The sequence below is a fragment of the Sinohyriopsis cumingii genome, chromosome 16, assembly GCF_028554795.1.
Source record: "Sinohyriopsis cumingii isolate HCF-2022 chromosome 16, ASM2855479v2, whole genome shotgun sequence".
Lineage (NCBI taxonomy): Eukaryota > Metazoa > Mollusca > Bivalvia > Unionida > Unionidae > Sinohyriopsis > Sinohyriopsis cumingii.
Genome location: NC_142976.1, coordinates 76,161,102 through 76,177,569, shown reverse-complemented (window position 1 = coordinate 76,177,569; position 16,468 = coordinate 76,161,102). Strand labels below are relative to the sequence as shown.

General features: G+C 34.8%; 1 protein-coding gene across 1 annotated transcript; it reads left to right on the top strand.

Annotated features, from left to right (window-relative positions):
• The first annotated feature begins 4,832 nt into the window (after positions 1 to 4,832).
• On the top strand, positions 4,833 to 16,139 carry LOC149780829 (myosin regulatory light chain 12B-like). The gene is made up of 4 exons (XM_089937892.1): positions 4,833 to 4,962; positions 8,021 to 8,132; positions 10,031 to 10,271; positions 14,507 to 16,139. The coding sequence occupies exons 2-4, from the start codon at positions 8,031 to 8,033 to the stop codon at positions 14,725 to 14,727; spliced, it is 564 nt and encodes a 187-aa protein (XP_089794018.1). The 5' UTR covers positions 4,833 to 4,962; positions 8,021 to 8,030; the 3' UTR covers positions 14,728 to 16,139.
• The last annotated feature ends 329 nt before the right edge of the window (positions 16,140 to 16,468 follow it).

Sequence of the window (16,468 nt, the reverse complement as noted above, 5' to 3'; positions counted from 1 at the left end):
TTTTCATGTGTTGCTAAACCGTGTCTTTTGTTTGAAAAGGAAAACGAACTGCTTGTAACAAACCGGTCTTATTAAATGTAAAAGATGAAAAATCTAATTTGAGCAACTTTATGAATGATAGTTTCTCACATTCTTTTCCAGAGTCGAAAATTTCCCCTATTTTTAGGGTCTTTCCACATTTGCAAGTTCTTCACCTGTGAAAGCCTTGATATTCCTAGATCATTTAATTTACAAGATTAATTGCAGGGATCTTCCCATGAAAGTTGGGTAACATTGGGCTATACGCGAGATAGTGTTACAAAATGTTCTCAGAAACGCCCGTTTTCATCATAAAAGTGAAAAATGTTTGTGAAATATAGAAAAATTTATACATTTACATAGCATGTCTTTTAAAAGCGGCCTTTTACTATACTGACTTTTAGAGAGAAATTGGTATTACTAGTGTATCAACCAGGGCCGTATTATCTGATTGGCACTGTGCTACGAAAACACGATGTTGCTGAAAAGAATATACACAAAGACTACGTCAATCGTTTTACTAAAGAAGTGCCTAGGGCCTACAAAGACCTTAATTCATCCCTGGTAGCAAGGGGTATAGAGTACAAAACAACAAAGCTAATAATTTAGGGTCCATGCTTGACTCGGATGTTTGGGCGAAATCACTTTTTTTCCAGCCAGAATAGGTCGAAGTCAGCAAAACAGGAAGAAGTAGTGTAGAATGTTAAAAATTTGTAACGTTCAAAACAATCACTTTAATCTTCTGTTTTTGCATATTTGCAAGCCAGATGTTTAAAATACTGATAAATCTTCATAATAATATTAAAACTTTAATCAATTTGCTCCGCCACAATAGCTGCGAAATATTAAATAGGTGCATTTAAAATACTTTACAGTCAAAAAGCGTCAAGTTTCCACAGCAGGTTTCATTTTTGTCGTACATTTGTAGGATAAAATATTAGATAATACTGGTAAAGTTATTAGCACTAGACGTGAATCCACAGTTATTGACTGGTCTACGCATATTTAATTTTACACCTTTTTTTTTCCCTTTCAAGGATTATGGGCGACTTCCATAGATAGAAATTAATTTGAGGCAGTAGAATTCAAGCCAGGTTTAAATATTACGGCTAAGCGAGTGGTTAATTAATCCTGAATTTCTTAATTACATGCTCAAGAAGGATTTAGAAAAGATTAAGCCATAGGATTAAGTTACAGAATGTTTATTTAACATTAAAAAAGTTGTAAAGGGTTGCGGAAAACATACAAGCATGGCATATAGATGGGTTCAGATTGAACCAATGGCTGAAATGAACGAGAGTTTCGTGACCGCAGCAGTAACTAGCCATAGGGAGAATACAAAATTGTCAGTTGCCTGAAAATAGCCAAGTAGCAATAGAAGGAAAAACTTCTCGCACATTTGGATACAGATCATAGTTTTGTACATGAATCTTTCTATGTAGATTCATTGGACCGTTTTGCATTCGAACACCATACAGACATGCTGTGCCGTAGGAAAGGATGGAGTTTATATACTTTACGAAAGAAAAATCTTTTATTTCATTTGTTTTGGGGTTCTTTTCCCATCTAGACATTTTCTGCCTACTTTTAATCATAATCATTTCTTATTTTGCTGCTTTTCGTATTTTGGCCCTTGCTTGTATGTGTGTGTGGTTTAAAAAAAATATACACGTATTGATATGATTGACGCTTTGACACGAAAGGGACTAAACTAAGCAGATATTTCCACAAAGAAATTAAAACCAATGGGGACGAGAGTGCTGTAAGACAACCAGAGAGCTAGCTATTCAACCTGGAAAAGGCAGATTTTAATGAACGTCCCAGACTGCAGAGGTTCTCAGAGGACCTGTGTTGCGGGGGATCCGTGAAGAAGAGATCATGACCCTACAACATGGTAAAGGAAAATATATTCTTTGTGCAAAGGGGGAGATCTAGTCCTATTCCCAGATGGACCCAGATAGGTAAGAGGAAAACAAATGCAAGTAGAAGGGGCTCCCCAAATACAGAGGTTTATCGAACGTAAGAACATTGACGTTCATATAACTACCTTATCTGTAGAAATTCCAGTAGAGGAACTTTTCCATAAATTAGAAGGTCACGGTAAATAAAGATATCCACCTTCAAAGGATATCCCACCATCCAAATAGGGGTCCGAATTATGACAATCAACAAATAAGAAGCAAAAAACTCCCGACCTTTTTCTATCTGATGGAGTACATGCCAAAACATGGTATGCGGGATGTATTCACCAAAAACCATGCCCCATATATGGTTAAATGGTACATACGGCCAAGATATGTACTAATCGGATGAATATAATCAAGCCAAAACTATTAATAAATTGCAGTATCGGAAAACACGCCCATGTTGATTGTGGAAGAACTTGAATAAGTAACGGGAGCATATGCAATTGGATGTAGATCAGGCAGAAGAGAATAGAGAAAGAGAAGTGGAAAGACTGGGTAGAGAATGGGCGCGATGAACGCCTCACTTCTGTCCAAAACATTAGAATGGGACAACCTCGGAGTTGCACATAATAAAAACACACAAAAACAACACAATCAATGGAAAGAAAATAAATAAGGTAAAATGAAGAACATAACATAAAACTCCAGAAAAAGTCCAAACAAAAGTATAAAGGACTACACCCTCGAAGAATTATACTTCGCTGAAGTAGTGACATAAGCCCCGATGGAAGAATACGAGTCTTCAACGGTGGCAGAGTCACCCTAAGAATGCGAAAATGTATCGGTTTCCGTTCTTACATATATTCAGTTCAATACATACCTCTCTATTTATTTAGAGAGGTCTCTAATTCAATTTAGAGAGATCTCTAATTTATTTAGAGACATGTACAATTTCATTAGAGAGCTGTGTATATCAACTATGGACCTCTCTAATTCAGTTAGAGACCCCAGTATATTGTCTCATTTGTAGACTATAACTGAACTGCAGACTTCTATAATATAACTAGATAGGTCTGTGATAGAATTAGAGACCGCTCTAATTCAGCGTAGAACTCGGTGCTAAGGTCTTAATTTGGCAATGAAATTTCACCAGTATGGTTTTGAAAGATTGGAAACACTATTTAGAGACCTCTTCAAATTATTAAGAGAATTTTATAATTGAATTGGAGAGGTTGCTAATTTATTTAAAGACCTATACAATTCATTTATGGATTTGTTGATCCAATGCCAAATTAGAGAAGTATCTAATTCTATTAGAGAGCTCTCCAATAGCACTAAAGAGCTTTCTTATTCAGTTGTAGAGGTCTCCAATTAAAGTAGAGAGGTCTATAATTCAGCTACAGGCATTAATAATTATTAATTGAGGTCTCTAATTGAATTGGAGAGTTATATAATTGATATACAGAGCTCTCTAATTAAATTGTAGAGGTCTCTAACACATCTCTAGAGAAATGGAGAGGTCTGTATTGAATTGAATATATGTAAAAACGGCCGCCCATAAAAATGAAGAGCAGTCAATTAATATAACGATGGGTAAAGCGAATGAAGATTCAAGGGTACATAACACACACACACACACACACACACACACACACTCTCTCTCTCTCTCTCTCTCTCGTCTTCAACACCACCACCACCCATGAAAAGAAAATGTATACAAACTTGCCGAACTACACAGAGAAAAAAGTCCTAAATAAAGCACAATCCATACATTTAAGAGGTCGCTGCCTCTTTAAAAGTCAATTTCACAAACATTTACCCCAACTGGGAACAAGGTACGAAAACGCACATCTTGGGAGTATGAAAGAAGGAAGAACCACCCCAATCGGAAACAAGTCGCCAAAATCAGGAAGACTAAGAAAAAAGAAAATATCTATATATTAGTGAAGACAAAACAACTAGGCTCAATAACAAAAAGAAAACCAAGACATCCAACACGAATACGGATACTTAAGCAATTGCATTTGTATTTACAACTAAAACGTTTGTATACCCTTTCCTTACAAATGTTTTATATTTTTACACAAAAATATAAATAATGGAATCTATATCTACATGCTGATGTGGAAGACAAAAGAAAATATATTGTCGTGAATTGTATGAGAAGTATCACAATATATATATATATATATATATATATATATATATATATATATATATATATAGGCCGAGAGAGAGAGAGAGAGAGAGAGCACCATCTTTTGTGCTAGTACACCTAAACGTTTGTACAGAATGTCTTTATGAACTATATTAACTATTTCGGTTGTGCTCGGCTCTTGAGAAACATCGTCGTCTGAGGAATGCATTGTAAATATTACAACAACGGAAGGTCAAAACTTAAAGCTCAAAACAGTGGTTCGAGCCTCCGCCCCTCCAGCATCAGGTCAGATGTAATATATACCCACCGTCGTTGAAATGTTTCCACTGCATGGAAGTACGAGCTTTATCAGGAGTTTATTTTACACACAAACACACACACACACACACACACACACACACACCATCGATGACAATTTTAGCAGTTTATATATAGGATGTGATTTTACTGCTATCGGTATCAAAGACCCATGCCTTCCTAGAACCACATCACGTGACTAGCTTCGAGTTACGGCAGCATCTTTCTACATACAGCAGACCTTCGTTAACGCCATATTCACCCGATAGCCCCAGTTACTTTAACCCTCAACCTCCATAAAATGAACTCGCAAATAAAATTAAATAATTTTAAAGTTGTCAATTTTAGAATAATAAGCTGAATTCTAAAATAAGAGAAAATGAAAGAAAGAAATGGACCTTCAACTTATATACCGCCTGAACTCTGTACATGCTCCCGTTTATGAATAGATACGGAATTCCACATGCATCACCAGGAGAGGTCATTAAGTGAGGAGTCAGCCTCAAAATCTTAGGATCCCAAGACAAAGGAAGAAGCCATTGCTCTCATCGGAATTGTCCTTCACATTTGGTGATACAGAAGGTAAGCAATCGCACAGTCTAAGTATATATTAAACTTCGATATCAATGTTTTAATATTGGATGGTCGTTTATGATTCTGATGGGATTAAGGGCCCCTCTCACTTTCCTTTGCGTTGTTTCTTTAGAACTGTTGGTGTGCGTTACCCCCTCCTCCATTTATTTTGGGGTGGGGGAGGTAGGATCATCATCAGCAAGGTTAAGATGTGATAGAAAAAAACATATATGACACAATGTATTGTAATGCCAGTGAATAACGACTACACGAGCCAGCTTAGATAGAATGGCGTATATTCTTAGCATAAAATGCCACACTGCGTAAAATGAAGTCTATACTTATGATCAGACGTAGAAGACCTTTTACGGATGAGGTTGTTCTTGGCCCCAACATACCATTTTTTAAATAATTTTTTTATTTTTTCTTTTTTTAATTAATTTTTTTTTATAAAGGTTTTTTCTGGTGAATGTTTTTTTTCTTTTCTCCAGAGAGTCAAAAGTGATCTTGAAATGGTGGGACGGGAACACTTTTAATGCATCGCTCTGGTGGGTACGAAAGATGTACCCACATATAAATAAAATTATACTTTTTTTTATGTACCAGAATATTTCTAAATGCACCTTTCAGTAATCAGGAGTCTGGTTAAGTATGCTGTAACTCTTTTAGGAGGTTGCTTCGCTGGTTGGCATTTATTTTTGTCTGTTGATTTGCTGAAAGAGATTATGCTTAAACACACGTCTTTATGTGTACAGAGAGAGAGAGAGAGAGAGAATACATTAATAAGTGTGTGTTGTTTAAATGTAGTAGGGGCTTTTTTATATATGATCGTACTGTTTTCCGATCTTCTAGTTTTGTACATAGTCATGTTGAATAGAATCCACATCTTCCAAAACAATACAAGCAGCATCTTTACAGTACACTCACCCCATGACCTTATGGACATTAATCATTTGGTTTAACAGGTCTAGCTCTATGGTCTCTGTCAGTGAGAACAGGCATTTTTTTGTTTATGCAAAGTAATTAAATGATTATTTACAGGACTTACAATTAGTTTTAGATTTGAAAATGCTGATGATATTAGAGACAAGATAGTAGATTAAGTTTCTCTAATTAGCAAGAGTATCTTATATATAGATTTTAAAGAAATATATATTTTATACTTGAACTCTGACAATCTTTGTCAACTCTTACACTTAAACTACATTTATTTAACATTTATATTTTGAGAAAGAGGATGAAAGTGAGTGTGAGTCTGATCAGATATATTATAATCATTTATATGTTTTCAAATCAACTTCTAGACAAATCATTAGTGAGATATCAAATGTTCAGTTTAATGTAGGAAACACAGATCTATGTACCAGAATCAAGTCAGTTATAGAAATATGATATCAGGATGTCTCCTGTGAAGTCCGCTAGGCAGGTATATATATATATATATATATATATATATATATATATATATATATATATATATATATATATATATATATATATAGGCAGAAAGGGTTAGGGGGAGCTTTTGAATTTGAATGAAATATGTAACCTAGATGTTTGTTGGCTCTACCAGCTAATTCCCCAATGTAGCTGCCACCTACCCCACACAGCTACAACATAAGCATCACATCTTTTAGACTGTAAGATGCAAGGAACTGAGAGGTAGAACTTTCTCTCCCATAAATGAATAAATATAAAATCTGATTGCGTCTTCTTCGTAAACCTTTATCAATAAATCAATGAAGGCAAGAAGATTTGCAGTGAACAGATTGATCTCTCGTTGCTATCATGATAGAAAAAGATTGATGTAGAAATAATCTCAGGGAGAAATAGGGCTAGCTTAGAAAAAGTAGCACGCATCCAGTTTTCCCTTCAAACATTTTCGTGTATTTTATAAACGACATTGTGTCTAAAACAGAACAGAACAGGTATAAGCACTTCATTTTTGTATTTTGTCCTTTTTCATATGCAAATCTCACAACAACAAAAAACAGGTCACTGTTCGGTTGCATTATGTTTGTGATATATTTTGTCCACCTAAAACGCTGTTCTTCCACTATTTGCATATACTGTAGATTTCAAGGCGTCGATAGAATCGATATAATTGATAAATACGATATGATTAATCTGGAGAAAATGATAGTACTGATCAATAAGACTCGAGGAAATACACAGTCAAGTACAATGAAAGGATTCGGCTTTCAATTCTTCCTAAACCCGGCAGAGTCGGCCGTCGTGGCGTGCATCGGAGCATAATAATCGCTATGGCACGATACAACCTTCATGTGCTGATATGCCGTAGTATATAAATGAAGTATTGGAAGGTTTAGTGGGTTACAAGGTCCACATGGAACTAAAACGTTCAGCAAACCCTATCTTTTCATGTATCCCTCATAGTATTAAGTACTTAATTTATTTGGTAAAGCTACATTGGATCGATACAAATCTTGGGTTGCACACACACACACACACACACACACACACACACACACACAGAAAGAGAAAAATAAAATCTACCAAGTCATGCGTAAATGTTTTTACTCAAATGTCTGTATTGGCAAAGGAACAACTGGCATTTTCCACGTATCCTTTAGGACAATGTAGAAACATTTCTAACTAAAGGACGTTTGGTCTTTAGTAATTAGAGTTGCTTTTGTCTGGAGTTCATATGTGTCATCAGTTTTTGATCATTGCAATTAATAATGGTGATACGTTTCAATTATGTGAATTTTAAGATGTCCATGGTGTTTTTGAATGCAAGAATATATTTCTTTATTTTATATGCAAATTATTAAACAACCTGAGTAACTGACTGACTGACCCAATAACTGATTCAAACTAGAATGACCAAGTAGATACTGTACCAACCTACTTACCTAACTGAATATTAAATTTGCAAGTGTGAAACGATTTCCCACACTTATCTGCGAGTCATTTTTCAGTATAGTTATTCCAGGCAGCTCATATTATAATGTAGTTTATATGCTGAATATTTACTCCTTTGCTTCTCTCTATAGGTCAGTCTTTCTGCTACATAGGCATTCATGTAAATTTCTCTTCTTTTTAGATCATTCAAGATGTCGAGCATGAAGTCAAAACGTAAACACCGGGCCCGCACCCAGCGGTTGACTTCCAATATATTCGCCATGTTTAATCAAGCCCAAATTCAGGAGTTTAAGGTCAGGGATTATATATCTATCATGGCATCATATCGCTATTTGTAATAGAAAAAAAACAGAGAAGAAAATAAAAGAAAACACGAGAGTTTATACGTGTATATATTTTAATTTTAAAAAATCCTTTCTACCGTTTGCCGTGTAAAAGCTTTATTCGGGAGTTCGGACATAGCTTTCCAAACTGTAGTCTGAATACACCTCCCCGTTTGTTTGTAATCCACTACCAGTTTTTTAAAAAAAGAAACGAAAAGCACAAATGAAATAAAAGATGCAAAGAACTTAGTCAGTCCATTTATTGATTTATAATTTCAAACCAGATTATGCCGGGGGGGGGGGGGGCAACAACGCTATCGGGCAACACCGTTATCGTTTGAGCGTTACATTCCAAACAGAAGATTTCAGTGTAAAAGTCGACCTTGTTCGCCAGTCATTTCCAGTTTCCGGACAAGGCTATTTTCAGTGAAGGGGTGTGTTCACCACTACACCTGTCTGTGCAAGGAAGAAAATACCACATCATCTGCTTCCGATATTTACAGTGTCGAATCATGCAAAGGAAAAGAATGACAACTACCGGTTTCGCCTTTCACGTGGATTTAAAAAGGGGTGTAATTTCTTTGTTAATGTGTGGAAAGGGATATAACTCAAAACTCTCAACATTATAGTAATTTACGGAATTATCCGACAGTTATCGAATACGATGAACTACGTCTCTGTTGTCTGAGAAAAATAGATTCGCCCATAGTGTACGCAATATCAATATGACCCCGTGTTAGTATGGAAAGTACATTAAGCATGCAAGGCGCAGAGGATGTCAGTGTTAGGACCACTCTGTTCACAGTCAGGTTAGAAATGATAAATCAATGAATGAACTAAGTTCTGCGAACATTTTAGCACATTAAAGATTTCCGTTCTTGAAATCGATGGGGGAATGGGTTACAAACAATCGGGAGGTATATATAGTAAGTGGTGCAGTCATATTTCTAACATGCATAGTATAACGAGAATGTAGCTAACCCGCTAAACTTTCATTCTTTATTTAATTATTTTTTGCTTATAAAGGAACGAGAGACCTTGTAAACTGGTATTCATTATCAGTCTAATTAAAATCAGATCTTCAATGTCCTACGTGAAGATCTGAGAGCGACTGCTTAGGGGTCGTGTTCTGGTGACCTTCGAATTAACCAATGGAATTGCAACTTTCAGAAATTTGAAAGTGAATCATATTGTCCAGCACACATTGATGCTCTTCAGCCATACTGCTTAGTTTCCCAAACGCGAAGGCATAATACTTTATCTGATTGGCTCATAATACAATAAGCAACGCTCTGCAAGCAACTTGTGATATATAATACTATTCAGTTTGTTAAAAACTTCCATATTCCTTTTCATAATAGAAGGATTTCATCACCATAAAGTGTAAGTACTTGTCCATGCTGTCAGTGTTATAACTTATTTTGTTTGTGACATACCCATTGTTACTAAACAATAAAAACAATGAATAGTAATTCTGATATTTGACGGAAGGAAACATTTTAATCTACGCAGTAAACTTACGGAGAACTTGAAATTTTAAGGTATAATCACTGGTCCCCTGATGTTCGATGTTCTATATCTTTTTACATTAGCTTCTCGATACTATCCAATCAATGACATAAAAAGCCTCGTTACAATGTAAAATGAGGAGCTCTGATTTGTAGTTATATCCAAACCGGTCGAGTCGCCAGACTGCACATTTTGCAGGTAATTAACACTGTAACAATCTGAAGCAAATTTAATGAGTGAATTTGTCGAATATGCATCAAGACTTCCTTTAAATTATTTGATTGATGTATCTTATTTTTTATTATGGAATAAAGATATAGAAGTATTTCATCTTTAACATGGTTTATTTTAATGAACAGGAAGCCTTCAATATGATCGATCAGAACCGGGACGGTTACGTAGACAAGGACGATCTGCAAGATGTGATGATTTCCCTTGGTAAAGACCCACATGACGATTACCTTCAGGCAATGATCAACGAAGCACCTGGACCAATCAACTTCACCATGTTTCTCACGCTATTTGGAGACAAACTGAATGGCACTGATCCCGAGGACGTCATCCGCAATGCCTTTGCCTGCTTCGATGAGAAAAACACTGGTAAGAGATTAGAACATTTTGGTGACCGTTTTGACCATGCATCCGTACTCTTCTTTTTTGTTGTTGTCTTCTTTACCTTCTTCTTTTCATGTGTCCAGTTTCGATGTAGGGTATGGCTACAGGTAAATTGGGTCCAAAAATTTAGAAATCTTTCTACTTGTCAAAGGACGATGCACTTATACATTGTCCTTTGAAATACTGGTACATGTGTTTTATTGAAGTATCTTTGTTTGGTATAATACGACTATCGTGACAATGTCAATTGCGACGCATGGCACGTAACCGGCTATCATGTGAGTATTTGGTGTTTCACAAGACTAACAATTTCTGAGGGTCACTTATCATGGTCACATGGAAAGAACGGTGAGATTACGTGACCATTTATTTAGAATACCGTTCTGTTTCCTTCAGATGCTGAAAATTATTTGCCATTTGTTCACCTTAGTTTTTGTTAAAGCCTGTCTTTTGTTTGTAAAGGAAAACGATCTGCTTGTAACAAGGCGGTTGCATTAAAGGTAACATTGTTTGAAAGATCGAATTTTGCCAACATTTTGCTTTTTAGCAAATTTGTGATGGATAATTTGTTAGCATTCATGTGAAGGATAGTTTAGTTAGCAAATTTGTGAAGGATAGTTTGTTAGTAAGCATGTGAAGGATAGTTTCTCATTTTGTTTTCCAAAGTGGGCATTTTCCCCTATTTATGGGATCTTGTCACATTTGTAAGTTCTTCGCCTGTGAAAACCTTGACATTGCTTAATCCATTCCATATATAAGATCAATTGTAGAAATCTTCCAGTGAAATGTTTGGTAACACTGGAAAGTCTGGGGCATACGCGCGGTAGCGTCACAAAATGTTTTCAAAGACTTCCGTTTTCATCATTCAAGTGAAAAAATGCCTATGACATACTGACAAGTTCTTACATTTACATAGTATTATTTTAAAATCGCCATATACTAAACTGACATTAGTCGAGAAATTACTATAACGAGTGTAGCAAGGGATATAGACAGTCCAAGCAACTAAGGCTAATAAGTTAAGAGTCCTTGCTAGACTCGCATATTTGGGCGAAATCGATTCTCTTGCGAACCCGAATAGGGCAAAGTCAGCGAAACTAAGGAGAAGTGAGCGTAGAATGTTAAAAATTTTAATGTTCAAAACAGTCACTTTAATCTTTTATTTTGCATATTTTCATGTCATATGTTTAAAATATAGACCAATCTTTATAATAATATTATTGTTTTATGTATTAATTTGTTCCACCACGGTAGCTGGGTAATATTAAATATGTACCACTGAAATACGTTACAGTCGAAAATCGACAACAGTTTCCACAGTATGAATCATTTTTGCTTACGTTTATTGGATACATTTTGGATAACACTGGTAATTTTAATAGCACTAGACGTTGATACATCCTATGAGTTATTGACTGGACTATGCAAATTGAATTTGTCACTAATTTTTGTTTCCAAGGATCATGGATGAATTTTAGGCAGAAATTCCAAATAAAAGGAACGTAATTTGTGGCAGTTGAATTCAAGCCAGGTGCAAAAGGTTACGTCTAAGCGAGTGGTTAATTAATCTTGATTTTTGTAATTAAATACTCAAGAATCATTAAGGAAATGTGTCATTTAAGCGATATTGAATGGAATTAAGCGACAGAGTGTTTATTTAACGTAATAACTTTTAAAGGGTTGCAAAAAACATAAAGAAAACATATAGATGGGTTCAAGATGTATCACTTGCTGAAATGAGCTTGCTTTATCGAAAGCAAGAACATTGACGTTCATATAACCATCCTATCTGTAGAAATTCTAGTAGAGGAACTCCTCCATAAATTAGAAAACAAAATGAAGGTCACTTTAAATGGATACAATATGGTCACCTTCAAAGGATATCCCACCATCCAAACAAGGGTTCGAATTGTGACAACTGACAAATGAGATGTAAAAAAAACCCCTCCTAAACTTCTTTTATCTGACGGGGTACATGCTAAAAACACGGTATGCGTGATGCATTCACCAGAAAACCATGCCCCAGATCTGCTTACGGCTAATAAAATGAATATAATCCAGCCAAAACTATTAATAAATTGCAGCAGTAGGAAAACACGCCAATTTTCATTGTGGAAGAACTTTAATAAATAACAGGAGCATATCCACTTTGATGAAGATCAGACAGAAGAGAATAGAAAAAGAGATATGGGATGCCTACACAGTTGTACACAGTGAAAACAAACACAACAATAACACAGCCAATGGAAAGAAAAGAAATAAAAGAAGGAAAATTGAAAGAACATAGCATAAAAAGGCAGAAGAAAACAAAGCCCAAACTAAAGTACAAAGGTTTATACCCTCGAAGAACCATACTTCGCGGAAGTAAGGATTAAAACCCCGATGGAAGAATACGAGCCTTCATTGGTGGCAGAGTCACCCCGAGAAATGAAGAGCAGTCAACTAATATTACGATGGGAGAAGAAAAGGAAGAATCAAGTGTAAATAACACCAACAGACCCTCTTTCACTTTTTCAACAGCAACGCTGTACTAGAAAAACAAAAAGTACACAAACGCAGTCTCCCAAAGCAGACCCATAAAAAGTACACAAACGTGGTCTCCCAAAGCAGACCCATAAAATGTACACAAACGTGGTTGGCCAAAGTAGACCCAGAAAACGTCCTATGTAAAGCACAAGCTATAAGAGGTCTTGGCCTGTTCATAAAAATTCAGTATCACAAGCTATGAGAGGTCTTAGCCTCTTCATAAAAATTCATTATCACAAGCTATAAGAGGTCTTAGCCTCTTCATAAAAATTCATTATCACAAGTTGTAAGAGGTCTTAGCCTCTTCATAAAAGTTCATTATCACAAGCTTTCATCTCAGTTCGAACAAAATACAGAAAAAGGTACATATGGTGAAGATCAAAAGAAAAAAAAACCTCCTCAGTTTGGAACAAGGTACCAAACCGTACGTCTTGGGAATATCAAAACAAGAATAACTAAGAAAAAAGAATTTATCCATAGAACAATAAATACAAAATAAAACAACTAGGCCAAAAACTATAACAAAACGAAGAAAGCGAAAACGAACAACAACACGAACAAATACAAAATGAAAACAGCAACACGAGACAGCAATAAATTGAAGACCCAAAACAAAAATATACAAAACACGAAGATATAAACTTAATTTAATAAAATACAATACAAATAATAATTCACGCATATAGAAAACTAAATAAAGATAAAACTGAATATACTTGTAAGAACGGAAATAGCCAAAGTATTTTTGTTTTGGATACATTTTAAATCTTAGAAATAAAAATGATAGCCACGTAAGAATGTAATATAGAAAAGGTAGAATGATCATGGTAAGTGTACTTTTGATAATTGAGAATATAATATACAAACAATTAGACAATTAAATAAAGGGAAACCGCCAGGACCAAAGGGACTTTCGGTAGAAATTTATCACAAGTACAATACCTATATTCGAATTACTACACATTACTTTTTCAAGGCGAAATGGCATAAAAATAAAGTTAGGAATAATTACAATAATATACAAAGGAAAAGGCTACAAAGAAGAGTTTTAAAACCTATAGACCAATTTCCTTGTCAAATACTGATTATAAAATATAATGTAAAATAATAGCAAATATAATTTTTAAACAATAAATGGGCGAAATGATTAATGTAATTTCATTTTTGGTGCTCCTTTTTTATTTTTGTTCATAGTTTGGATATAATTTGATTTATCAGTCTTATCAGTCATTTGCAGTGTAAAAATTCTGAGTTTACGTAAGTAAACACTACTTATCTGACTGATGTAAAACGATAGGTTCCCATTATAGGCCGCACAAATTGTATAGCGTTATAAATATTTCATCGGTTTATCTTGATAATTATCTAAATCCAGATGTATTATGTACTGTTTAGTTTAGCATCGTCATTCTGTATGAGTTTTATTTTCAACTTCCAGGATAAAGATTTTTTTGCAATAGGGAATCTAGTGACGTCACAACTATATCCATCATGACAACTCTCGTATTGCCCAGACTGACTATAGACGCAAATGTTTTAAATGAATTGGCCATAGCTTTAAACTGGAACTGCATATCTGAATACATTTTTTTGTATATGTCTCCATTAACTCAGTATGTTCATCGTAGTCACACATGAAAATTAGTGTTCGTTGTCTATTAATACTGATGTGTACTTTCAATCTATACATTTAGGAAAATTGAGTGAGGAATACTTACGTGAATGTCTGACGACGATGGGAGATAGATGGACTGAGGAAATGGTTGATGATTTGTTTCATGGAGCTCCTATTCAAGGCGGGCTGTTTGATTACATCGACTTCACGCGTACTCTGAAACATGGCGCCAAGGAGAAAGACGACGATGGCCTACCAAATATTAAGCCGAGCGAGGAGGCGCCACAACCCACCAACTAGTGATAGCTCTTCGTCCATTTTAATGAGACAGTTTATTGACGTCTTCATTATTCTAGAAATATGTTAAATTTAAACATTTATATTTGTTTCTAAAGGGGCCAACAGTTTGTGATATACTTGAATCCACTCTTTGAACAATATTTAGCCTTCTTTTAGGAATTTCAGGAGAGAATGATAAGTAAATCTTTGTTAAAGGAAAACCCGCAAGGTTATATATCCAAGCATTTTTCTTCTTTTTTATACAGAATGTGTATACTTTTCGAGCAGTCTTGCAAAATATCTATAATAATATACAGGAACCTTGTGGGTATTTCAAGACAAATTTACGGTTGAATCAGCAGGAACAACCGTTTCATTGGTTTATAGCAAATTTTCGGTGGATCCATTAGGAACAGTTATTTAATTGGTTTATGACAATATTTGCTGCAATTAACGAAGAAAAACATTTGAATACATTTTTCGAGATTTAAAACACTTAAGTTCAGTGTAGTCAGTTAGACGAAATTTCTGGTCTTGAAAATTAAAAACTATATTTGAAGCGTAGAATTATCTCCTGAACGATGTTTTTTTTTATATACTATATTCCGTTTATTCTTAAAACAGACAAAATGTAATATTCTTAAACCCGTTAGACTTATCAGACAACATGTAATATTCTTAAACCCGTTAGACTTATCAGACAACATGTAATATTCTTAAACCCGTTAGACTTATCAGACAACATGTAATATTCTTAAACCCGTTAGACTTGCCAGACAACATGTAATATTCTTAAACCCGTTAGACTTATCAGACAACATGTAATATTCTTAAACCCGTTAGACTTATCAGACAACATGTAATATTCTTAAACCCGTTAGACTTATCAGACAACATGTAATATTCTTAAACCTCTTAGACTTGTCAGACAAAATGTAATATTCTTAAACCTGTTAGACTTATCAGACAACATGTAATATTCTTAAACCTCTTAGACTTGTCAGACAAAATGTAATATTCTTAAACCTCTTAGACTTGTCAGACAAAATGTAATATTCTTAAACCTGTTAGACTTGCCAGACAAAATGTAATACTGCATGTGAAGTTATACAATAAGCACGTTTGTTTTATGTATGAAGGCAAGTGTGACCTAAAGTTTGTGTGAAAAAGAAAGCATGATTTGTCAGCCCATCCCGACTCTCGTATTTATGTAACAGCTAGATACAAGCTAATATCCGGGATACGTGAAGAAAAGTCAGATTCATACAAGAACTAGTTAGTTATAAAAAGCTAGCTGCATTTATGTTACAACATTTTCTACTTTTAATGCCTTGAAAGAATGCAGCGATAAAAGAAATAGCGAATTTTATTCCTTGATCTGAATTGTTAAAGGAAAAAAAGGTCCAATTATGCTAATACATATTCACAATTTCTGTGTTTTTTTTCTTTTACCAGTGTTTGAATCTTCTTTACTGTTGTTTTATATTGTTAAATTACATTTATTTCTAAAATCAGCTTTGCTGACTTAAAACAGCTTAAAAATGCACAACAGTTACAAATGTGCGTTTGACGAAGTTAATAATTTTTGGAAACACATACACCTAAATCTCTGATGTTCGAAGACTCTCACTGCCTTTGACCATGCATAGCCTTTTCAACATGGAAAATGAATGGTAAGAAATTTGAAGTATTAGATGTGAATACAAATTTTATTTATTGTGGTAACTGAAAATGTGTGTGGGTTATTTTCCTACTACTCAAT

Excerpts from the sequence above, each read along its gene's own strand:
- LOC149780829 (XM_089937892.1), top strand. The coding sequence starts at position 8,031 with ATGTCGAGCATGAAGTCAAAACGTAAACACCGGGCCCGCACCCAGCGG. Across the intron at positions 8,133-10,030 it reads CCCAAATTCAGGAGTTTAAG|GAAGCCTTCAATATGATCGA; the intron begins GTCAGGGATTAT and ends TTTAATGAACAG. Across the intron at positions 10,272-14,506 it reads CTTCGATGAGAAAAACACTG|GAAAATTGAGTGAGGAATAC; the intron begins GTAAGAGATTAG and ends CTATACATTTAG.